Source organism: Vanessa tameamea, chromosome 2 (assembly GCF_037043105.1).
Source record: "Vanessa tameamea isolate UH-Manoa-2023 chromosome 2, ilVanTame1 primary haplotype, whole genome shotgun sequence".
Classification (NCBI taxonomy): domain Eukaryota; kingdom Metazoa; phylum Arthropoda; class Insecta; order Lepidoptera; family Nymphalidae; genus Vanessa; species Vanessa tameamea.
In genome coordinates, this window is record NC_087310.1 from 572956 (window position 1) to 598813 (window position 25858).

A 25858-nucleotide genomic window follows, 5' to 3' on the forward strand; every position below is an offset into this window, starting at 1 on the left:
AATTTTGCTTTATAATTAATGCAGTGCGATGTATACTTATTACAGGGCAGTGGATACAATAAAAAATACATAGCATTTTATTTATGGAATGTGACCGCAAAATTCCCGCGCGCGGGAACCAAGCGTGTCGGCCATTGTTTTGATTTTTTCGAACGCATCTTGATCAAGATGACTGAACTCAAAGCTTTTGTGGAACACATTGCGATACCAGCTCATGAATGTACAAACGCCATTTCATCTAAAAAGCAAACATTTTTTTTTTATAAATAAAACATAAATACTAATAAAAACTCTTTTATATCGAGAGCTCCGTACATCTTTTCATTTGCTGCACGTTTAATTACTTAATTGGAAAAGCCAACTGAGATATAAGCGATGCAGGATGTTAATTTTAATACCTGATATTTATTTTTCTCGGTGAATGATGATTTTAAAAGATTATTTTAAGATAATTACCCTAATTAATCGCTTATTTTTGAGTTAGGGTTAGTTTTTAATTAAAGAACCTCTGAGTTCCAAATTTAAAATCAAAGCGGTAACAAGGAAGCTTCTTATCGATTACGTTGGAAATGCGGAGCCTTTTTGGTGTGCCTATTGATTGTTAACATCTAGAAGGCATTGAATGGAGTGAGTCAATGCGGATGCCAGACTATTAGGAGCCGTAACCCACTTGCGGCCATTGTTCCACTGGTATAACATCTACGTTTGATTTGATACTGATTGATTGACCGTGAAACACTATTTGATTACGAATATTGTTAATTTGAATGAACTGTTAAATTTATAAGACAAAATGACAGTTTCGTTCCGATTTGTAGAGTTATCTGACCAATTCTAATTTCATTTATCTTTTTTTTGTTTAATTTGTTCCCATAGTCAACATATACCATATCTCCTTTTTTAAAATCATATTGTAATCTATTCTTTAAAAATTAAAAGCTGGATATTGATCAGAGAGTAAGATGTCGACTTTTTCTTCTTTAGGAATTTTTTCTATAAGTTTAATGAAGTCTCGAGCGTGTTGATTCTTAGAACATAGGGTATATGCATATCTAGTAAAGCGGTCAACTAGTAGATATAATTACTTTTTTGATGATCTTTGCCCACCAAATCCTCCTATTGTGTCTAGTGACATTATTTCAAAGGGCTTATTAGCTGGGCCCAATTGCGATATAAAGCCATATTTTCTATTTAATCTTGTTTTATTTTTTATACAAGTCTCACAATTTTTGCCTATATATTTAATATTTTCTGATATATTCGGTGCAGTATAAAAGGGTTTTATTTTAGAGTCTGTTTGATTTATTCCAGTATGACAATATTTTTCATGGGTTTTTTTTATTATAATTTTACTGTAATTTTCACTTAGAAGTAATTTTTTTATTACTTTTACCACTTTTTTTATAGTAAATTCTATCTTCTAACACAATGTTCTTTTCATGTTCTTTTATTTGCAAATTTTGTGCTTGATCACATTTTATGTCATGAATATCAATAATATTAACCGTCCTTAAATTATCTTCTGCTGTTAAGGACTCATTTCTTTGTTCTAATTTTTCAAGTAAAAACCCATCAAACTGTAAGTTGTCATCATCTAAATATGTTGATTTGATTTCCTTAGTTAATGTTATCCAAACCTGTCTGTTATCGTGCCATTTCTGAAGAGATTTTTTTATTTTGTCAAATATTTCATGCTTTATTATTTCTGTGTGTAGATGCACTGGTTGGTACTCTCTAGGCACAATATAAGTTTGGTTTTGTGTATCCGTAATGGAGGTTATGGCATAAATACTTGTCTTATTATCATTTGGTTTGGTTTTTATAATAAATTCAAATCTTAATTTCTCCATTACGTAGGTACAAAAAAATGTTTCCTTTTTTATACATGTAAATTAATTGTCGATTTATAAGGTCAGGGTAAGGTCAGGGTTTTTCAAAGCATTATACAATTTGATTGAGCTTTGAGCTTTTACAATGATATTAATAACGAATTCAGACATCTCAAATACAGATACAAATAGTATTTTTAATTGTTATGCCAATAAATTAAATGTTTCATTTAAGATAAGCTACTTAAATCTGTTGCATATATTTAAACAAAACCAGTTAATATATTTAATACATATAGTTTTAGTAGGTATATAATCGCCATTGACAAAGTTGGCCGTGCGATTTGTTGCAAAACGCGTGGGCTCTGCATCTCGAGCTAGATCGTGCGCTGTTCCCAGATTCTGGGTCGTCGATCTGAGCTGACCCGTCCCGTGTCGGAGTACTGCTCTCTTTCTGTCTATAGTAACAATTAGCTGTTGATAAATTTGATCGTCTTTGAATTTCTTTTTACACTTGGTTTATCGTATATCGAACCTGATTAAAAGTTTGAAGATTTTTGAACATCTTCGCTTTATTAAAATATGTACTTATCAAATATTTAGGAAGCCGTGATGGCCAAGTGGTAACTTTTGTGTATTAACAAAGATTTTGGGCTTAAATTCGAGCTGTAATATCACTGGTAAATGGTAAATTTTAAAAAATAGGCAAATATGACTTTATGATATGGTCGCAGTTGAGTGAAAACATTGTGAACCTTTATATTTGCAAGTCAACTACAACACAAGTCGAATTCGAACAGCATTATTGAATAACTTCGAAACAATCTCCTCAAAATGAGAATAAACCTCAGCTTAGGGTCTGGCTATATATTTTCGAGGTTCCGCTAGTAACAATTCTACGGACTTCTATTAAAAAGTGGATTAACGTTACATCAATAACTATAGCATCACGATTTGATGAGAAAGTGGCACAGTCAATATTGCTCTGACCTATTTTATTTAAATATGTTGGATTAGGAATCGTTACACGGAAACTCAACGTACCAACAGGTATAGCTTTAAGAGTTTTAGGTTCAACGCTCTGTAGATTGCTCGCAAAAATATCACTAGCGGAAACAGATGCGTCAACATTTCATCGGCTTTTCTTGACAAATGTAAAGATATATTACGTTCCCTTGCGGTCCTTTCTCACGACCTAATTATTTATCTTCAATGCAGGATGTTACTAGCACGATATTTCATTTTATCTTACATTGTTATTGATTTCAATTATATTTATTATGATAACGCTTCTAGTTAATGGATGCGTTTAATTTAAAATATCTCTGTGGGTAAATACGTGCTTTCCCGTGGTTCAGGTAACATTTATGTCATGAGAGAATTCACATACTTGTAGCATTGTATTCGACGTATTAATGCTGGTTGTATTAAGAGGTAGCTTACTTAATGACTAATTGCGGTAGTTTCTTTCCATACCTACTCAATTTTTTGTTGGTCATCAATTGAACATTTAAAATTTAATTGGATATCGTTGGTCACGCGTAATAAATAGTTGTTAGATTTGTTTAAACATCTTCAGTGTACAAGAGGAATATGTAGTTCGTAATACTTTTCTTTCGGTAAAATCTAGTATTTTTTTATTTTAATTGTAATTTTATGTATAAGCGGTAATAAATACATAATAAATTGAATAAAAAGGCTTTTTTAATTGTTAAAATACCAAAAGATTTAGTAAAAAGTCTCGCTTAAATATTTGCCACGGGAAACTAACAGAAGTTGCACCGCGCGTTTATTCACTCGTATTCATGCTCATCTAATTCCTCGTATTGTAGACTAGGTCAACCTAGTGTCAATACAACGGAGTACAAGCGTGCCAATAAAAAGGTCATCGTGTCGATGTATCGCATAGGATCAGTCGTATTTATAGATGGACCAACACGCTGTTTTATTTATCTGGAGCCGCCCACCCGTCTCCCGGCATGCTCGCGTGACACAGGCGGCAGTATAAACAACGGGCAGAATTTGATTTATGTAACCGTTGTGACATTTTTTGGAGAAGTGACAATATTTTGAGGTGTGCGTGATTATATTATACAAGTTAATGTTAACAATACTATAAGCAATCATATATGTATATTAAAAATGAAAGCCAATCAAAAATTTTGCCTGTAACTGTGCGGTACATTTAAATATAAAACATATACCTAATGTTTATCCTCTACACTTTAAATTGTGTAAAGTTTTCCTTACTATGGATACCTAAAAATACGAATAGAACAGGATGATCTTAAATACAACTTAAGTTCCAAGCGCCAGTTAGATAATTTAAATCGAAATATACGTAGTTGACAAGCACTTTCGAATTATTATGTATTGATGTGTCTGAACAGCGTTCCTTCCTTAGCTGGGTCTAGCTCTAACGTATTTTGACGCCAGCGAGTTGAGGAAAAACTCAAAGCGTGAGTCACATTAGGAATTCTTTTGCATATTTCCAAATCTGTCAGTATTCAACGGGATGGAATCATAGTAACAAAGTGCAGTGTAGTGTGAGCCGGCGCAAGGGACGTTCGCTTAGTCGCGCACGCTTCGACCGGTTATTATGACTTGGAAAGGATACCAGAGTTTATTTTGGGATTTAACTTTTGTTAATCGCTTTTAAATGTTTGCAGCGGACGTGCCATTACGTAAATATACTTACGTTTAAAATAGTTTAAACGTAAAAATTGCGCGTCATATTCACCGTGGAGTATTTTGGAATAAATTGGTCTTTGATTTTAGATAGTGGTCGGACATCGACTTTATCGAACGAACAGTATTAACTTCGTGCAGAATGAAGTCATGAAGTGTTTACTTAGTAAACGGGTTCGGAGCTGTATTTGTATGTGTTTAGAGTGTTCTGATTAGACTATCATGCTTCGTCGAATGCCGTGATGTATTTTACTTTTTTGCGAAATAATTCCATGTGATTTTGTGACTGTGACGGTTGTGTTTTAATAGTTTTCTATATAACTGTTTTGACGAAGAAAATTTGTCAACAATATGAGTGGTTGAGATGTGAAAAGATGCATTAGTCGTGAAGATGCCGATGCCTCATGGACGAGGAGGGTAGGCTCGTGTTTTGGAAGGGTGGCATGTGGGAAGGGGGTGCCCCGACCCTCACTTGTAATACCTGTAAGAAGAGACGCTCTGAAAGAATGGACGCCAACGAACGCCCTCAGGGGTAAGCATTGCAATTATCGTTTTCCTCTAAACTAAATGAAGCGCGAATTCAATGATAGAATTTACTTTGAGGGATATGCGATCTAGACTTTATGATAATTCGCCGAGACTGAGACTTGTATTATTCGTGTTTTTTTTATATAAATATTATTTCGAATAAAATTTTAGGACTGGCTTGGTTCGCCTAGTGGTTGTGTTGGTATAAAATTTGTTTTAATATTATGTTCGTGTACATATACATATATAAAAACTTTTATTTGCAAGAGTTAACGTAAATTTTCATAATTTATTTGGATATTAATAAATAGTTTTTTATTATGCTCCACATAGTGAAGTTATATCACTAAAAAGGCCAAAAATTAGCTCAACTTAATTAAAACCTTATTGTACTAATAGTTGAGCTTCACACAGTTAAATTATCATTACCTGTATGTATATTTTTTTATAACAAGAAAAATATAAAATAGGGAAGTATTATGCCTAGTTCTCGATGTCTAAGATAAAGGTAGTGTTACGTTCGAAAGTAGTATTTTTCACATCTTAAGTCGGCCCAAGTCAAAGTAAGTCCAAACACGTTTAGGTTTTAAAATTGTTTTGGATTTATTTTAATTGTGCTACATTTACGTTTTCTATCGAGTCACTGGATACTGCGAGTGAAAGAATAAGTAGTTAGTTTCAAAATTGACACCCGATCGAGATCAGTAAATTCAATATCGTATCAAGATACAGAAGTACAATGGAACAAAAGAATTGCTGTTATATTATTGTCTCGTTATAATATTGAATGACGAGATTAACCACGTTTGAGAAACGTACATAAATATATTTATACATGTGGGATGCAAGAATTTTTTTTTGCTGACGTTTCGTTAAGAGTTCTTCAATATTGTACGTTAAATTTTTAAAACGTGATTAAGGTGAATTTATGATTATCAAGTTGTTACTAGTGATAGTCAGAATCATAATCAACGACTAAACATCTATAATTTTTATTGCTTTGTTCGAATGTTATTTAACAGCGCCTGCTGTTTACAGACAGTTGTTTTTACTTTTCAGTGCTCGATTCTTTTCTCGTACTGATGTTATATTACAAACTATCATTGTAGGTAGGGCAATGTGATGCTGAGTTTATGTCACTCACTTTTGTAATGCTCGAATCTGAATCTTTTACAATACAGGCGTATGTTCCCGGGGACCGGCCCTGTGCTGGCTGTATATATCTATCCTTTTGGTTGGCAGGACATTGACGTTCAGAAATCGTTTACACATCATAGTGTCATGTTTATGGCTAGTTAGACGAAAACCGTCGTAACTCGGGTCCGATCATGGTTGTGTGCCGACCTATCAGATTATGAGAGTAAGGGAATATGGTGCATCTGTGTTTCAACATACACTTGAGTTCTGTAATGTTTCCGTCGTGCTTGTCTAGGACCCGTTACGAATGGGACTATGACCGAAATCGGACATCATTTTCCTAATAATGTTCAAGATGAAAATATATGTATATATATAGATATAGATTCTAACCTATGGATTTAGTTGACGGATTAAAGTGCCATTTGGGCTGATAGACCACGAAATAATCATACAAAATAGATGACACTTACTAAATAATTTATATGTATTCATAATTGATGCTTCTATAATAATTGAACGAAATGTTAAGTACAATGACATTATAAATATTATCGTGATCAGTACAAGCGTGAAATGTCAAAATGTGATACGCAATATTGACTATAATAAATATAGAATTTATACGATATAGGTGTCAAAATGCCGTATCACTGAAGTCGAATGTGAACATTACACGAGTGAGATACGCTGTGAATTCTAACGGAATCGTACATCAGTATCCAATTCTGATTAGTTTATCATGTGGTGTCATATTTCAAACGTAATATTTAAACAGCTGTGACTCGTCGCTTGCTTTTAATTGATGACTTAATGTGTAATTTGTATGTTATTTGTCTTCGAATGGTTATAAAGTCGGTAATTACTAATTAGTTATCGATTGTAAAATTGCTATGAATATAGTGTTTGTGTGTCTGCTAGTTTATTGGACTAATCTTTACTAATATTATAACCGCCAAAGTAACGCGGTTGGTGACAGACAGATAGTCTGTCTGTTTCGCTTTCATAGTTAAAGTACTAAATCGGTTTTGTTGAAATTTGGTACGGCGACAGTTTTAATCCCAAGTACGGATATAGGTTTACCAACCTTTGATGGGGGTAATTTTGAGGTTGTAAATAAGTTCTTGAAATAGTTTTGTCACAATTTGATTTCCAAGCAGGCAAAGCTGCGGTTTCAGCTACTATTAATATATAAAATACTATAAAAACGAGGATTTATTTGATCATTATTTATTATTTTTATTATATATTTTTGTTGGCTGTGTTAGAAGACTTCTGCAAGGGAGAGGCATGCGTTATAAATGTATCTACATATGTACTAAGTTCTCGTTTGTTATTTCTTCTGTTTCATTTCTTGTTCCTATAGTGAATTTTGCAACTAACAGTTATTGAGTACCCTATGTTCTTTTCCCTACCGAGATGTAGACAAAATATTATAATGATAGGTTGAGTAGTTAAGACGTGGACGCGTAACACAAACAAAGTAACTCACTTTCGTATTTATAATATTAGTTACGACTGTACAAAACCAACGAATACTTTTAACCTCAAAATAATTTTCGATCTGATAATATTCCATTTAAATGTAAAATACAGTGTTTGGTTGCCAATATATATTGCACTAGTTGTCGTTCGCGGATTCGTTCGTTTTACGTGTTAGTCTATATATCTTTCGTTGGAGTTCAAGCTTGCTTCATACGAAATTTCTTCAAATTCGGTTCTGTGTTTGGCCGTGAAAAAGCAACTGATAGACAGAGTTACTTTCGCATTTATGATGTTATTCCAAATTACATACATATTTAGAACTCAATTAGGTAAATAATTTAGTAATAGCTCGATAAATAAACGCCTTTTTTTTTTTGACCGCCGGTTTGAACTCCGCATCAAGGTATTGCGTCAGTAGATTGCATTTTATTTGATTTAATAGATATTGTGCTTACTCATATTATTTTTGTGTTTGCGTAATCAACATACATTCTTCTATAGATAATATTATTGTTGATTTATAAGCGATCGCTCTAAAATTGAATATAAAAATATTAACTATAATTTTGTTTTATTGTAATTATGATTTCAAAGTCAAAAGTTATTGTTTTGATCTTTATTTAATATTGATGATTTTTTTTTCGACCACATGATGCTAAAGGAACACTACTGTCCATAGACGAGACACCGATAGAATTTTTAACCATTACTTATAACTCTAGTGCGCCAACGACCATGGGAACACGGTGTTATGATCCTTGCACCATGTGCCTGTGTGTAAACTGGCTCACTCACAACTTTGAAACTACTTTAGGAACACAATAATACCAAGTAGGTATTGCTGCTTAGCGGTAGATTATAATTATGATTAGTGGGTATTTCCTACTCAGACGGATATACACTAAGCCCCAGCAAGCAAAGCAAAGCTTTACAAATAACTCGGGCCTGAGAAGGACTGTACAATGAATACATTTATAAAATGACTAGTTTTGCCTGCGACTTCGCACGCGTTTGAATGTAATACTTAAAATAATAAGTTTATTATTATTTTATATATAATTCTAAAATAAAAGTATCCTAAGTTACTCTTTATTACATCAGTTATTTGCCAGTGAAAGTCCCGTTAAAATCGATTCAGCCGTTCCAGGGATTCTTCGGAACAAACAGACAGACAGACAAAAGTTGTAAAATATGTTATTTTGGTATGTGTACCGTGTATACATACATATGAATTTAGTAAAAACTGGCTATTTTAATGTTACAAACAGACACTCCAATTTTATTATATGTATTGAATATTGGAAATAATCGATTGATTTACTTTTCCTTTGATTGATTGATTATTGAGGAGTTATTTGTGCAGTAGTTTACGGGGGTACCATCAACCCATAAATGATTTTACCGTCAAACAGCAATACAAATTAAATATATTTCGATTTGATAGTTGATAGTGCTAGGCACAAGGATTTAACATAGTTTCCACAGTTGGCATTGAGGTTGTAATAAGTAGTTTCTTCTTGAGTCCTATTAAGCAATAAGACCTTATCTATGTATATGTATAGTAGTCTTGAACCTTCTCCTCAAAAGGGAGCGGAGGCCTTAGCCCAGCAATGGGACATTCACAGGTTAAAGTACTTTACCTTACTATTTTTTTTGGAATAAATTAAATTAAAATGAAAGTTTCTGGTCTCGTTTTTTTATGCTTTGAGTTTATCGTTAGTGTGTTTATTTATATTATAATAAAACTACAACAAATCGCATTCCTCTCTCGGGCCCAGATGTCCGAGCAGCAAACACGTGTTGCCGCGACATCAACACTAGCTATTTTTTAACGACAAATGAGACGCTCCCACAGCGCTTTCGGAATTTTCAACCATTTCATTCGACACTAGCGGCCCAATTCGACTTCGTGCGGTTGAATTAAAGTTCTTAAAAGAACAGAAATATAAAAAAAAAAAATCAATTTCGATGATCAGACTTGATAGGTAATATCATTTTTTTTTATCGTTAATGCGTTAAAGATGTAAATTTTTATAGATTTTTTTTTTTGTTAAAAAGAAATATACATTCACATGTTGACTCAGCAAAAAAAAAAAAATAACATAAAGTCGTGTCCGTCCTCTAACGTCAACCTACCATAATTTAAAAGTTTCATAAAGTTCACGTGAATCTGAATAAATCAAACAGACAATAGTAAACTCTCATAATGTATGTGTTACTATGAAATATGTTTAAGTTCGTTTCTCGTCATCGCCGACGACGTGGCTGTCTCAGCGTTAAGAATCTCAATATAATTCTCCTTTTGTTTCATACTTCGTCTTTTAGAGATATTCTGAGACATTTATTTCTTGAAATATTTGGAATATTTCAACATTTCAAGCACTTAATTCGAACTGTCTTGGTTTCGTGCTTTACGGCGACTCGTGGTATTTAACACACCATGTGTTTTCAGTATTGGTATCGTTTTATAACCTTACGTTATAAATAGTTGGGAGGTTGGTCTTTACTTAGTGGTGAGGTTTTGTAAAACTCCGTCTGGGTATACAACCTACTCATCAAGTATTCAACCGACAAATAGCGAGTGAGCCAGTGTAATTACAGGCACAGGGGATGCAACATCTCAGTTGCCATAGTTCGCATTGCATTGGTCGTGAATGGAATGATTTATAGTTCTTATACTCTGATATCTACGGGCGGCAGTTACCATTTACCATCAAGTGATTCACAAGGTCGTCTGCCTTCATGTATTAAAAATATAAGTACATGAACATTGTTCATTTCTTTGGTATTTATTATTAAGTTATGGCGATTTAATATTTATTCTTAAACTCGAAATGTATTGCGGCATAGATCGAACCCGAAAACAATTAGACCACTATAAAAAGGAAATACATAGTTGAATTTACTATAATTTTATTTATAGTATTTCCCAATATATACACATGCTTTAAGTAGCTATAATTACTAATAACTACATAAAATATATGTCTAGGAATTACACATATTATGTTTTGTAGCGTGCGTTTGTAGTAATAGTCTGTTTCGATTATGCGCACTTAAGGATTTTATTATTATTGATGTACAAATTTTAAAAATGATTGGATAACATTAAACATTTCAATAAATGCCCGGCCTGCACGCAGGTGAAATCAAAGTAAAGTAACTGTCGATGACCTCATAAAAAGTCTCGTTTTGGAGCTTATATGAAATTAGCTCACTAAAATTCTATAATTAGATTCACTTTAAAGCTCCAGCGAGGAACGGGACTTGAGATGCTATATTTAATATGAGAGAGAGATTAAATAAATACGCAAATTTGTTGTACTTAGTTTATTTCTTATGTTTATATTGAATAACTTGACACTTTTATTGCTTTCAATTATGAATATAAAAACAATAATTAACTTAACATTCAAAAATATTTTAATTGTGTTTGCATTCAAAGTCAGATTTGGTTTACATTACATTAGCAGCCTGTAATTTTCCCACTGCTGGGCTAAGGCTTCCTGTCCCTTTGCAGGGCTAAGGCCTCCCTTTGAGGGGAAGGTTTGGAGCATATTCCACCACGCTGCTCCAATGCGGGTTGGTGGAATACATATGTGGCAGAATTTCGTTGAAATTAGACACATGCAGGTTTCTTCACGATATTTTCCTTCACCGCCGAGCACGAGATGAATTATAAAAACAAATTAAGCACATGAAAATTCAGTGGTGCCTGCCTGGGTTTGAACCCAAAATCATCGGTTAAGATGCACGCGTTCTAACCACTGGGCCTTATACATATGGGAATTGATTAAAATAGATGCAGTCAGTTGACATTTCTTCAGTTATAATATATTTCCCATTTAATATTTTTGTAACATGTATAGGTTGAATTGTATGTACTACCGAATAGGAAAGACAATGGGGTGAACATGGCATCAGGGGTTAACTTGCATGATAAACGTTCATTGACCCTGATTTTCGTAACCAATGCTTTATATAGGGCGCCTTGTTTACGTCTGTATACATTCATACATACGGTATGTGATATAATAGTTCATTGATCTTTCAGGAAATTTAATAATAAAATGCTTATTGTTATCTTTTTTTTGTAATAAATTTGAAATAATAACATTATCAATATTATCTGTTTGCGTATTACAAATAAAACATTAACTCATGCTAATTATAATGCTTTAATGCTATTGATATTTATTTTGATGACGTATAATAAAATATAAAGTCTATTTTTTAAATGTCATAATTTAAATTTTATATATAAACTAGATGTCGCCTGCGGCTTTGCCGCAATGTAGGGGTGGGTGGTCAGGTGTTAGGTTAGCTTGCTTTGTAGCAAATTTCACCGGTTAAGTGGTTTGGCCGTGAATGCGTAAAAGCGTAACAGACGGACAAAATCAAAATATACTTTATTCAAGTAGGCTTTTGAATCGTCATTTAACAAACTATTTAAAGTAAAGCTACCACCGGTTCGGAATGTAGATTCTACCAAGAAGAACCGGCAAAAAACTCAGTAGTTACTCTTTTTCAATATCTAAAAATACAGTCATGTTAGTTAAATACAATTATATATGTATGTTATATCTCCTGCCTGGAAGTCAACAAGCATTAACTCCACGCTTTTTTATCATCAATATAATCTTGTATCGAATAATATGCCTTCTTTACCAATGTATTTTTTAAAATTTACTTGAATCTATGAAACGGCAAAGTTAAAAATGTCTTGCCACAAAAATGATTTATTGACTTTGCGGAGTCGGAAACGTGGCATTCTAAGCTTATCCTTACTTCTGGTGCACATACAATGATTATCACTGATTCTATCAAAGTGATCAATGTTACTGTGAATATACATAATATTGTTGTAAATATACTGTGACGCCACAGTCAGTATTCCTATTTTGTTAAAAACATCCCGAAGAGAGTCAGAGTTACTAATTTTGACTCAGAAATAAATAAATTGAGATTTAGGATTACAGTTAGGTTTGTAAGCGTTTTTTTACGATATTATTTTTTCATGGAGATTATTGTTTTTTATATAATTCACTTTGATGCAAATCGCCGCTAGATGGCGCTCAACTTCTATACCGTTTAACCGCATTTATAATAGTTATTAAAATTGAGCAGTAAAATATACTTATCAGTTCCTTCTGTTATCATGGTCATCTTACCGGGCTTATAATGCTGTTCAGATCTTAACAGGCGCATATAATTCATTTAAATATACCTATAAGCTTTGAACTAGCCGTGACACACGGTGTCATCTGCGGTTGATTTGGATTTTTTTTAAAGGCGGTTGAGCAAATAGGTACGTCGTCATCTTTGCCCGTAGACATTGACACCCTATAAAAATAAGCATTCTTTACAACAATACTAAGTATTGGTGCTTGGCGGTAGAATATATGATGGTGGTACCTTCATAGACGGCTCATAAAGTCTCTCAATATACGGGATATCTTAACGTAAAAGAACCTTTCGATTTATGAGATTACCGTTCATGCAATATATGAAATTTTGACCGAATAAACTATATCGCACGTAGTATTATCGAAATTAAGTCATTTGTTGGAATTTAATTCTACTTAACGAACACTCTTCCAATTAGGTTCACCATCTAGTAATTAGCTACTTTTGTCTCACTGTGGAGGTTATAAAACACTACAATTCCGGACACAAAAACGGAATATCTTGTGTCAAGGGCGACAACATTCATCAAGACTCATCATTGACAAGATTATCTCATAAATCCACTTTAGATTATTTCAAACAATATCAATACTGTCTTAATGTCTAGTAATGTAATAGATGCAAAATTTTAGACTATTCTTTGCATGAGACCTTAAGAAGGTAGACATGGTGAGGTAGATAAATCACACTCTTAAATTATCCTACCGCCAAACGGAAATAGTTAATGTTTTGTGCGACCCACTCATTAGATACTCTAACAGCAGTACTTAGTGATGTTAAGTTCAAGTTGAAAGGTGAGTGAGCCAGTGTAACTACAGGCACAAGGGATTAAGCGTCTTAGCTCCCAAGGTTGGTTACGCATTGGCGATGTAAGGAATGATTAATATTTCATACTGCGCCATTGTTTATGGGCGGTGGTAATCACTTACCATCAGTTGGACCATTTGCTTGTCCGCCTATGTTATAAAAAAAAACTAACTCGCTGCTACAAGGCGGTTTAGTGTGGTTTGGATATATCATAAGAAATAGTTATTAAAGTAGTGAGCAAATAGCAATACTGTCTCAATACTCCCCGCAGGTAATACACGTACTTATTTTCTTAAATGTTTCCTTTTTATGTTTCCAAGTAATAACTATCTGTTTCTCACCTTCGATATCAGAAAATGTCTGTTTCATACAAAAATAGACATCGGGTATAAATTATTCCGTGGAACTTGGCAGTCTGCCGTTTTGTGCGTGAAGTCTTTCAATCAAGACTATGGTGTCATTGTATTCGAAGCGATGTAGTTGTATAATGTCTTGAAATGCATTGCTTTCTTTGTTGAAACACCTAACCTTAGCACAAACTTTAAGCACCCGCTATAAGCGAGACCTTTATTCCAGGGATAAGAATATATATTTATTTATCAGATCTTTATTAAGTACAAGCAATTGCATATTACTATATATTACTATGATGCATGGTGTTAGGCTCGGGTTCCTATGTAGGTCAGATTGAGAACAATAGTTGAGAACAATAGAGCGAGTTCAAAATATTCGTGTCTATTATAATATATACATAATATCGGTTAATCTCATATATAGACAAAAAAATCAACAAAAAATATTTCTATAGATATTTTTTGTCAGTAATCGAGTTAAACATAAAACTCAAACTCAAATATCTTTAATTAATATAGAAGTGTTTACACTTGCTTATTAATAGTCAAAAATCTACCACCGGTTCGGAATTTAACACCTCGGACCTGAGAAGAACCGGCGAAAGAAACTCAGCGGGATAATTTTTTTTTTTTAATCCTATTTTCCCTATTCAACTAAACACTTGAATAGGGAATGAAAGTTGTCAAAAGCGATCACTAACGATCAGTCTTCATAAAGAAAATGATATTTAGAATTTAATTTTTACGTATAACTTATCTTTGTTTCAGCGAGCTCAAGAAACTATCAGAGGAGAGTCTGACGCGGCAGCCTGAAGAGGTCTTTGACATCATCTGCAAACTTGGAGAAGGATCATATGGCAGCGTTTATAAGGTTTTCAGATGGTTTTCTTAAGATAGCCTGTAAAATTAATCCTCTAACCAATCGCCTATTTAATGAAAGATTAACATAATTATAGTCCTTAACATTTCTTTTTCTAATTAGTAAATAAGTCAAATCTATAAAATGGCAGGTAGTCTATTTACTATTAATCATGTTCAAAGAACGGCACGTAAATTATTTGATCAGATCATTAATAATAGATATTACAAACCTACATTTTATTAATAAACATCAGCTCTAAGCTCTGGGTAAATTATACAATTAGGTCAGAAACATTAAATATTCAATTCATCGCGGTTTAAATGACTGCCTTAAAAGGCAACAATGAATTTGCATATTGTTAACCCCTTACTTTCGAAGAATTCGTTGAACCGTTATGAGTGTGTGTGCCATTTATTGATTATAGGGGATTAGGTATTGTATTTATAAACAGCAATTAATGAGAATGTTATCGAGCTTATTTGCCGTTGGTCCAATGTGGGTTGGTTGATACAAATTTTACAGGAATTCATCAGACGCGTGCACGTTTCCTCATGATATTCTCCTTCACCGCAGAGCACTTGGTGAATCGTACACACAAATTAAGCACATTAAAACTCAGCGGTGCTTGTTCGGCTTTGGATCTATAGTGGATTAATTGCTCGTTAAGTTTTACCGGCATATCATGATACCTAAACCTAATTTAAATTATAGGTGAACAAAGATGAACTTAACCAAAAAAGATTCCTTCTAATCAACTTTAGAGTACTGGGTGATATTCATGGTATTTTTTAGATAAAAAGAGATATGACAATAATAAACGCTTGTTAAATATATACGAATGGTGAATACGATAAAATATATCTCAAATCAACGATAATTAGTTATTCCAAATTTAACAAATGCTATGAATTAGCATCGGCGTGTTATGTAAAATTGTATGTATGTAATGTTACCATTTCAGGCATTACACAAAGAGAGCGGACAGGTGCTTGCCATCAAGCAGGTGCCCGTCGACACGGACCTGCAGGAGATCATCAAGGAGATCTCCATCATGCAACAGTGCGACAGCCCCTACGTTGTCAAATATTATGGCAGTTATTTCAAGAACACGGACTTGTGGGTGAGAGTTAACTACATAAAGTTCGTCTTTTTACAATAATTATCTATATTTTCCGTTCACTTATTTTGAGTTAGTAAAGCTCGGTAAAGAGCAGAGCAGTAGGGACTGTTGCAAAAGTAAAAGACAGATTAATTTGAAATGACTTACTAACTGACTAAGTAATGGGGATATATTTTGATGATATTTTATTTTTCGCAAATTTCCGTCAAGTTATCTTGGGTTTACCATATTATCCAACAAAATGTATATTTTTCGAGCTTCAAAATTTTCTTGTTACTAACTTTTTCTTCAAAGTAGCTTTCGTATTATAAGATTTAACAAAATCGTAAAATGTCGACGTTCATTCTTCTGCAGATCGTAATGGAATACTGCGGCGCGGGTTCCGTATCAGACATAATGCGACTGAGGAAGAAGACGCTCTCCGAAGACGAGATAGCCACCATCCTGTGCGACACGCTCAAGGGCCTGGAGTACTTGCACCGGAGACGGAAGATACACAGAGACATCAAAGCGGGGAACATATTGCTCAATACTGAAGGTCACGCTAAATTAGCAGACTTCGGAGTCGCTGGACAGTTGACAGTGAGTTGCGTGACAATATCTAAGCTGTAAATAATATTAATTGACTATCGAAACAAGTAATATAAATACATATGTTGGTGACCAACTTTTCAGGACATATTTTATAGTGGACAAGTTTGTTAGCCAAACAAGAGCATTATCTATTGTATGACTTTCCCAATTCGATGGGATGGCCACTGGATCTGACTGAAATAGATAGTTCAGGCGTAGGAACAAGAGTTCTGACCAAGGAACGGAAGTGTAAACACTATTAATTTAATGAAACTTTCTTGGCAGAAAACCCTAATATGGATACATTCACTTGGTAGGGCTTTGTGCAAGGCCGTTGGGTTAGGTACCACCCATTCTACACAGATTTTACCGCCAAATAGCATTATATATTAGTAAGAATGAGTTAGCACGTGTAACTACAGGCATAAGGGACATAAAATCTGACGCCCCAAGATTTGGTGCATGGGCATCATAAGGTATTTACTATGCCAATATACACGTATAGGTTACCACTTACCATCAAACAGCCGTTTTGCTGGTCAGTCAACTTATTTGTATTAAAAAAAACATTAATTTCCAGCCCTATGTATTCTATTTATCATTTTCAGGACACAATGGCAAAACGGAATACAGTAATTGGGACGCCGTTCTGGATGGCGCCGGAAGTGATCCAAGAGATTGGTTACGACTGTGTCGCGGACATCTGGTCGCTTGGCATCACTGCCCTAGAGATGGCGGAAGGGAAACCTCCGTACGGAGACATACACCCGATGAGGGCGATATTTATGATACCCACTAAACCTCCGCCGTCCTTTAGGTGAGCTTATATCTACAAATATATATATTTTTAAATAAATATTTCAAGTTGTATTTTTGATTTATTTTGATAAAATCTAAAAAACGTGATAACTCAAATTGGTTTATTTTTGCATAATGCATATGGGAGTTAAAATTATCGCAAATAATCACCCCTATTACCTCCTAACGGGAATACATCGAATTACTAATAACCCTGTATGTAGCTGGAATTGTATGTGTTATGTTTTCAATAATTGATATATAGCTACTGAACATTGTAAAGTTTATTAATGTCAGAGATTCTTGCATAAAGTGTACTTGAATTTATTTCGATATTAAACACGTTACACGTTTAGTTTAAACATTTGAAATTTCCGAGGAAAACATGATATTTTAATTTAAGTATAATGTTTGGATTGTTTTCCCGAGCCAGGAGAGACGCCGACTCCCCGCCCGACCGGTAGCAGAGTAGTAACGATGAGTCGCGTGATGCTTTCAGAGAGCCGGACCAGTGGTCGCCCGAGTTCATAGACTTCGTCAGCCAGTGCCTCGTTAAGAACCCCGAGGAGCGAGCGACGGCCGAGTTTTTGTTGGCGCATGAATTTATAGGTTCGTAGGCGCTGGGAATATCCTCGACTGTATAACTAACGTAAACGAGAGTTTGCTGTTGATAATTTTATATAAATAAATTAATATTGTTTGTAACGTTACTTGCTTACGTTCTTCAGAAAGTCACTCAATGGAATCACGTTTTATATTATTGACAACTGCAGTGATTACAGAAACTTTTGACTTTTAAATAAGTAGAGAGCTCAATGTTATACATTTTGTAGTAGTTGAAACATTTTAGATGCTGTATTTTATATTCCATAAAACATTATGTATTTACAAATTTGGAGATCAAGATTGTTCTATAATAAAAATATTAGGTATTTAAGAAAACCGATTACTCAAATAGTAGGTAGAATTGAAGGGTGTAGAAAGTTACCTAAATTCTAAAAAAGCATAGAGTCAGTAACTGCAGAGCGTGATATTGCCGACATAGAGGCGCTCAGTCCAGCGTGTGTGAGGTCGGAGTGAGGTCGGAGTGAGGTGTGAGAGCTGAGGTGAGGTGTGTCGCAGGCAACGCGAAGCAGGCCAGCATCCTGAGCAGCATGATCGCGGAGGCGCGCGAGATCCGCGAGACGCAGGCCTTCCGCGCCGCCACGCAGGCCCCGCCCGCCAAGGCCTTCGCGCCCGTACGTACGCCCCCCGCCACTTACTGCACTCGAATGACGTGTCAACAGACGTAAACATTTGTAGATGGTTACGGATCTATTCACGCACGAAGACGCCCCCCCCCCCCCCCCGTAAGGCACTACAGGCATGCGTTAGCATAAGTGACAATCATGCTTACAAGATGTCTTAGTGTACGTGAGACGATTTAGAGTAAAGTCAGCAAAAACAAAGAAATATTATATTTGATAAGATATTTTTTTTAAATACTAATTTAACTGTGAGTTATCTTCGTGAGTGAATAGATTATACCTATATATTACAGTGCCTTTGTCTTTGGGCAAAATATATGAAGAGCTTTTCATGCAATGATTACTTCACTATTCCACCAGGGCGGAGACGACTACAGCGAGGCCACGATGAAGGCCCGCTCCTCGAGAGAAGCCACGCTAGTGCCCAGAGACGCGTCACTGGAGCTGGCCGCTGACCTGGGCACTATGGTCATTAACGACCACGACCTGGCGACCATGAAACGTGAGTGAAATATTATAGGGGAGAGAAATATTGACTGACCTATTAATATTATTTACATATTTGTCGGATACTTACTCTAAATTATTTAAGAGAAATAGAAGTATGGCTATCTCTTTCTAATTTGTATAATTAAAAAATATAGTAAGTCTGTGTATTCTGTAAATTTATAAGAAAATTTGAACTGAGCCCAACATTGTTGTAAATGATAGAGTAAAATTCAAACAATATAAAAAAAACCTAATGTTCGCATCTGTTTTTTTTTTTAATTTATAAGGGAAAGAATGTTTAATACAGGTTTGAGGGATAATAACGTCTTAGTTCCCAAAGTTGGTTTTTGACGATGTCCTTCTTACAGTCTTCCAGGCGGCTATTTGCTTGTCTATCGATACTATATACATACATATATTAAAAAATCAAACATCTAAAAATATTAAGTGAGTTTTTATACAAACTACTCTTTCATCTCGTTTTATATTTATATATTTATAATTTATATATAATTTATATTTATATATTTATAATTAATGTAAATGATACAATTTCCAGGTCACGACACGGACCCCATGGACACGAACAGGCCGAAATACAGGCCGCTGTTCCTGGAGCATTTCGAGAAAAAGGAGGTGAATCACCTCGGCATGGCCGCCACCAACGGCACTCTCACCGGCCCTCTCAGACTGTCGGACGAGGAGAGGTACGCCGAACACGAGTAACGTAAACAATATGTGGTAAAATACCTGTCTAATCTCCGACGGCCCGATCGCTAACCGCGCGCGTGTCGCAGGCCGGCGCCGGCGGACGGCGCGCCGCTGCAGCGCGCGCTGCTGGACGACGGGAACTTCGAATTCGTAAGTCAGCTGCACGTCGTCACTCTGCTCGCGCTGCGGCCCCGTAAGTCGCGCCCCCACCGCCCCGCCCCGCCCCGCCCCGCCCCCTCCCGCTGGTGACGCGGTCGCATTCGTTTCCCTTTAACCGACTAATATTTTTGTATCGACACGGACGTACTTCGACGTTGGCCGTACTATTTTACGCTTTTATATATTTGAATATTTTTATTTATTATATTTTTTGAGTAACTAATAGAGTTCGAACTAATACTACTAAAATGTCTAGAGTTTGTATTTAGTTATTTTTAGTTTCTATTTTTCTTTATTATTTATCTTTCTTAAATAAAACCTCGAAATAATTTAAATGCTACTTACGGGGCTCCTCGGTATATCACTAGCCGGGTCGCATGATTCGTTATCAGTTGACCCGTCGTTTGTTGCCCACCAAAAAAAGAATTAAAATAAAAGATTCAAAGAAAACCAACTCAATCGGCGGTCGCCGCTTCGATTTGATTAAGAATCTCTTCGTGCGATTCGAATCGCTCTTGATGTAAGCACCGTTCCACCCGAAGAAGGAGTAAAGATATTCAAAGGGCGAGTCGTGCCCCCGCGGCGGCCGCCTAACTCGTGTGTCGCGCAGCTGTCGTTCCTGTCGGAGGGGGAGCTGGAGGCCTGCATGGCGCGCCTGGACGCCGAGATGGAGGCGGAGATCGAGCGCCTGCACCAGCGCTACGAGCGCAAGCGCCGCCCCATCCTCGACGCCATCTCGCTCAAGCGCAAGCGCCAGCAGAACTTCTAGCCGCCACGCTGTGACCGCCCCCCCCCCCCACCGCCGCAGGTACCGTCCCGCTCCCGGGTTCTGAATGACATCAGCGGAGTGATTTCGCAAGGATAATTGCGCTCACATCGACGGATCTCTACTAAATTCGTTCTCTTAATTCTAGGAATCCCGGCGCCTCGTCGGCCCCGCCGCCCGCGAATGGCCAATTTCGAGAATCTTCTTATTTACATGATGCTTTGAAATAATTCACAAATTAGCGCTAATCACCAAATGTAATGAAGCCTGGATCGGCTTGTGATTGTGATTTATTGAAAAATTACAAAGATCTTTTTTAGTTTTTACCGGTAACGATGAAAAAGGGCCTCGCAGATTTTGGTTCACTTGAACTGAATTGAACAAGTACGCATCAAATGAATGAAAAAATATACTTATTTAATAGAACGTTTTAAAAAAAAACAATTCAATATAGATTAAATAAATGTTTCTTGTTTCATACAGAGTACTAAAAATTGGAATGTTCTTTTAACGTTGAACATTACATAAATCAAACTATTCTTTATTCAAGTAGGCTCGTGCGAGCACTTCTGAAGCGTAATTTTACAAGGTTAAGTTTAATGTCAAGCTTTATATGGCTTGCTAAAGAGCTGGGCGATATATTTTCTGCAAACTGTGATTTTTAAAACGTCTTTACACCTCATTAACGCAATTGTGATCTGTAGATACGTACGATGCATTTCGTTAACAATTATTTCAATATTTAATCGAAAAATAGTTTCATGCGAGAAGCAGTGTTTCGGTTAAATTTCAAACAAAACTTTTATGATTGGCCTAAGATTTATAAAATTTCTATCAATAGAAGTTCCAACTTTTAGATTTAGTCAAATAATAATAACCGGGTGCTTTGAAGGAGTAGAGGTGCCAAATCGCTCATGCAACCGCTAAAACTTGTTCCTAATCTCATTCATCACTCATTTGTCACGTCATCACGGCTTAAGCATTTAATTGAAATATTTCGGCCAAATTTTCAATCTTCTCCGTAGATTTATCGCGTTTGTGCGCGTGATGCGTAGAACTCGTTACAGATGTTGGGGAACTATTCTCCCGTAGATATAGTTTAGATTAAGCTGTTATCTTAGCTTAGAGAGTAGACTTTGGATTCGTACGTAAGGAAGCCGAGACATATCCGCGCAGTTTGCGGCCTGCGTAGTCCCGCTAGATGGCGTTGAACGGTTTTGTATTACTTGGACAGCACAAATACTTCATATTTTTTATAGTAGATAAAATAAAGTCGTTATATGTACACAAGCGTTTTGTCTGTGAATATTGACCTGATTTATACATATTAGAAAAGTCCTCTAGCGGGAACTTAGAGTATTTTCTTTGTGTGACAAAACCCCCTTTAAGAATATACGTATACTAATTTTGTATAGACATAGTATATTGTAATTAATTCATGACAATATTATGTATGTAGATATTATTTTTTTTGAGGATTCATTTAATTTCCGAAGGTGAAGAGTTTGTTTTGTATTCAATAACGTCGTCGTGTAGTTAATTTAGTTCCTCGTTTGGATCTCAGGCGTGTCATCTCAATTGTATTATACGTGTAATTCTACCTTAGATGTATCCACTCTTGTACATTGTAGCGGGTTGTGAGATTCGACAGATATATTTCCAAATTTATATGCAAAGGTAACTGTGTACTTTGCGTTAGTTTAACAGTTTGACAAATGCTATATTTTAATAATTAGATTTGTAAAAATGTTCTTGTAGAGAAAAAGTTTTAATGACAGATAGGGTGACTGTCCCGCGGAATGGGGATCGAGCCGTTGGAGGGACGTTGATTGTTTGAAATGTTAATCTTTGTGATAAATTTGATGTTTATCAAGTTCTAACCCCCTCTACAACCCCGTGCCCCTCTTCCTACCTGTACAGATCGTATTTTGCTAAATGAATAATCTTCGATGAGATATTGAGAAGTTACAAATTTTTAGAAGTGCCATTAAGTGTAATATAATAGTATTTTCGTACATTCGAGCAATAGATTTAAAATTTAGAGTCTTTTATCTATGGAGCGATGGGAAGGTGATCAATGTGTACGTCGTGCCATTTGCGATTGAAATTTTCATTTGAAATTTTTCGCTTATGTATATTGTAAGTTTTGAAAATTGTTTCGTCCTGATTTTTTGGCGAAATATTTATTGTGAAAGGCGATATTGGTCAGCAGAATGTTGGTTGGCTTTCGTTCGAAATGTTAAGCGGTGCTATTTTTGTTGCTACATCCGATATTTTTTTTTTTATTTATATTTTGTGTTTGTTTAAACTTCAACGAGTTGGATATTGCCATGATATTGAAATATTTATATGTTAAATTAATTTTTCATTTAATGTTTAGATATTATTATTGTTGCCATTAATGGCGTTATTATAGAAAGATACTTTGGAAAGTTTTGCATATTTTGCTGGCCATGAGTCTAAAATTGGCCTACACATACATTAGATAAACATTTTCTCTAAAAATTGTACAGGGTAACAATTGTAATACGTGTGTAATTTTGCTAAAAGCGCATTTCGCTTTTATTTGCTCTTTAAGCGATCAAACTGATGCTGTCGAAGGCAATGGAATGGGAACATGGTTTGATAATAATTACTTTTAAAGGTTCGCGATTTTGAACCTTATCGCGATAGATAATAAGGGTTATCGGTAAAGGATTGAGCTGTACGGATTTCAGTAACGCGTCCAATAGAGAGAAAACTCGATGACTTTTGATTTCACCTAACAGTTTATTTGTAAGTTTGTAAATATGTAAGAATCCGTACAGCCGCAGCCGCCGGCGCCGCAGGCCACGCGTGGCGACCTTGCGACATTCGTTTATATTCAAAGATGTTCCAATGTAACTTAATTCATTTTTTTGAAAGTCACGAAAAAGTTTGCCTAATTATATCGAATGCGTGCCTGCATCGAGCAAAACCAATACATACATACAAGTTAAGGCGATGTGGAAATGTTAATAATGAATAGAAATGTTTGTATTATTATTAATTACTGTGGTTTTACTAATGCGTTATTTGTCGAGGATTGTTCGACATTATTGGGAAGAGTAATCAAAGTGTTTAATAATAATAAAACATCAACCCAATGATGGCTGGGTAAGGTCGCCACGCGTACAGCCGCTTATAATTTGTTGTAGACGAGAAGTGCACTTCTGTAATTCTGTAGCCTGTTGGAGTGTTGATAGCTGTACGCATTATATTTTTGGACGGATGACTCACAGATTAAAAAGGATAAATTATAAACATGTTATTTTATTAACCTTTATTTTTAGTGTAATTTAAGTCTTATATAAAAAAAAATTGCTCGACTAGTCGTATCTGTTGTGCAAAATATAATATCATGATATAAATAAAAAGTCTACTAATAAAATCGTTTAGGAGGTTTTAGAGTAGATTGTTTTGTTTTCAATTACCACTTCGCTTGCGTCATTCGATGTCGGTCCGTCTATGGAAGTCGTGACATAAAATTGACTTATATACAGGTAATAATCTTAATCAAATAAAGGCATAAAAAATATATTGTTAGATTTTCTACGTGATGGTTGGAAGTAGCGATTAGTTGGACATTTATTATAACTTATCAGAGTATTTTTTAATTATATCAAAGGTATTCAGGGTATACATGCAAATTTGGAAATCATGTCAAAAATTCTACCAGAGGGCGTCATTTTTGTTTAAAAATCGAACGAATTATTCATGTCTATTCTAGGACCAAAGTGCATTTTTTTTTAAATTGAAATATGTTATTAATTTCTATTCCAGACTTTGTCAGACTTCGTCTGGGAGACAAAAATTTATTTCCTTTTTAAAAGTTACCCCTGTTGTCGATTGTTAAAATAGTTGTAAATAAATCAAATAGTATTTATAAAAATATGTAAATTCAGCTGCTTTCATTAGGATCGTGAAGTATATGTATTCAAGAAAAATGTACCATTTCAGAGATCCAGAGAGCTTGGCGCACCTTGGGAGAGGTTTGTGTCCAGCTGTGGACTATGATTGGAAAAGGATAATGATTGATTTAACCCCATAGCTAAATTGGCACCATTATGGTAGTTTTAAGTTCAGCCGTACATATATTTGACATGATTTTCAAATTTGCTATGCCTACTGTATATAACTTAGCCTGTTAATCGAGAGGATTATAATATTTAACAGTTTATATTAACTTTATATAGTACAATGGTGTTTTAACAAGTGATGATTAGAGCTAAACGATATCTTACGTATTATAAATTATAACAAGCTTCGAGCTGAGTGAACTTGATCATATTTTAAACTTATTTTTTAATAATACTCTGTCAGGATATTATTTTACACGAGATACAATATTTTTGAATCAAATTTCCATACAAGATATAATTTTGAATTTCATTTAAGCTCGTTTAATTTTTTACAAATATCGAATTAATTTTATTATTTAACGGCAAAACTGGCGCCACACATTCGACAATCAATGAAGCTTAATTAGTAATACTCACAAACTACAAATTGACACGAAAACACTGTGATTATTAAGCTATTTCGGTAATATAAATTGTAAGCCAGACAATTAATGAAACTGGCAATTAAATAAAGGAAAAATTACAATCGTGAAATTAGTTCGAAAAAAAAAAAACTTTTTACATTAAAATCATTTCGCAGTGTTACAAGTGTCAACATATTTACAAAAATTGTATCATGTGTGTAAATATTATTAGTGTAATGAAACCTTTGCACAAATGTATAGCGCCTGATTTATATTAAATATGCACGAACCGCATGTTTTTAATCCCTGACAAATTAACAAACATCTAGTAAAAATAAAACAAAATATAATTTCAAAAGAGAATACATAAAAATAAAGTTACAAAAAGGAACATCGTTTAAAGTTTATAAAATAAGATCACAGTGAATAAAGATTCTAGTGAAGATCTAAGTATTTAATACTACGAGTCACTACACGTTATGGAGTTTAACTCTAACTTTAAACTAAATCTCACTTTGATTCATAAAATAATACTTCATTTCCAAACGAGATCCATATAACTTGTGATTAATATCAGGGGTGTCGAAACTGTCGTCCGCAATTCGTTTAAATATA

At 34.8% G+C, this 25858-nt stretch overlaps 1 protein-coding gene across 3 annotated transcripts; it reads left to right on the top strand.

The window, feature by feature from the left end:
- The first annotated feature begins 4364 nt into the window (after nt 1–4364).
- Nucleotides 4365–24021, top strand: Hpo (hippo). 3 transcript variants are annotated; one of them, XM_026636821.2, is made up of 12 exons: nt 4365–5049; nt 14783–14885; nt 15838–15996; nt 16351–16578; nt 17178–17386; nt 17867–17976; nt 18490–18605; nt 18975–19116; nt 19663–19810; nt 19901–20007; nt 20584–20781; nt 20888–24021. In XM_026636821.2, the coding sequence occupies exons 1-11, from the start codon at nt 4922–4924 to the stop codon at nt 20754–20756; spliced, it is 1623 nt and encodes a 540-aa protein (XP_026492606.1). In that variant the 5' UTR covers nt 4365–4921; the 3' UTR covers nt 20757–20781; nt 20888–24021. The 3 variants fall into 3 exon arrangements, with proteins under 3 accessions (XP_026492606.1, XP_026492608.1, XP_064071805.1); XM_026636823.2 differs by having other exon boundaries at nt 4366–5049; nt 19901–19964; XM_064215735.1 differs by lacking the exons at nt 20584–20781; nt 20888–24021 and adding an exon at nt 20462–20512 and having other exon boundaries at nt 4366–5049; nt 19901–19964.
- Nucleotides 24022–25858: the final 1837 nt, after the last annotated feature.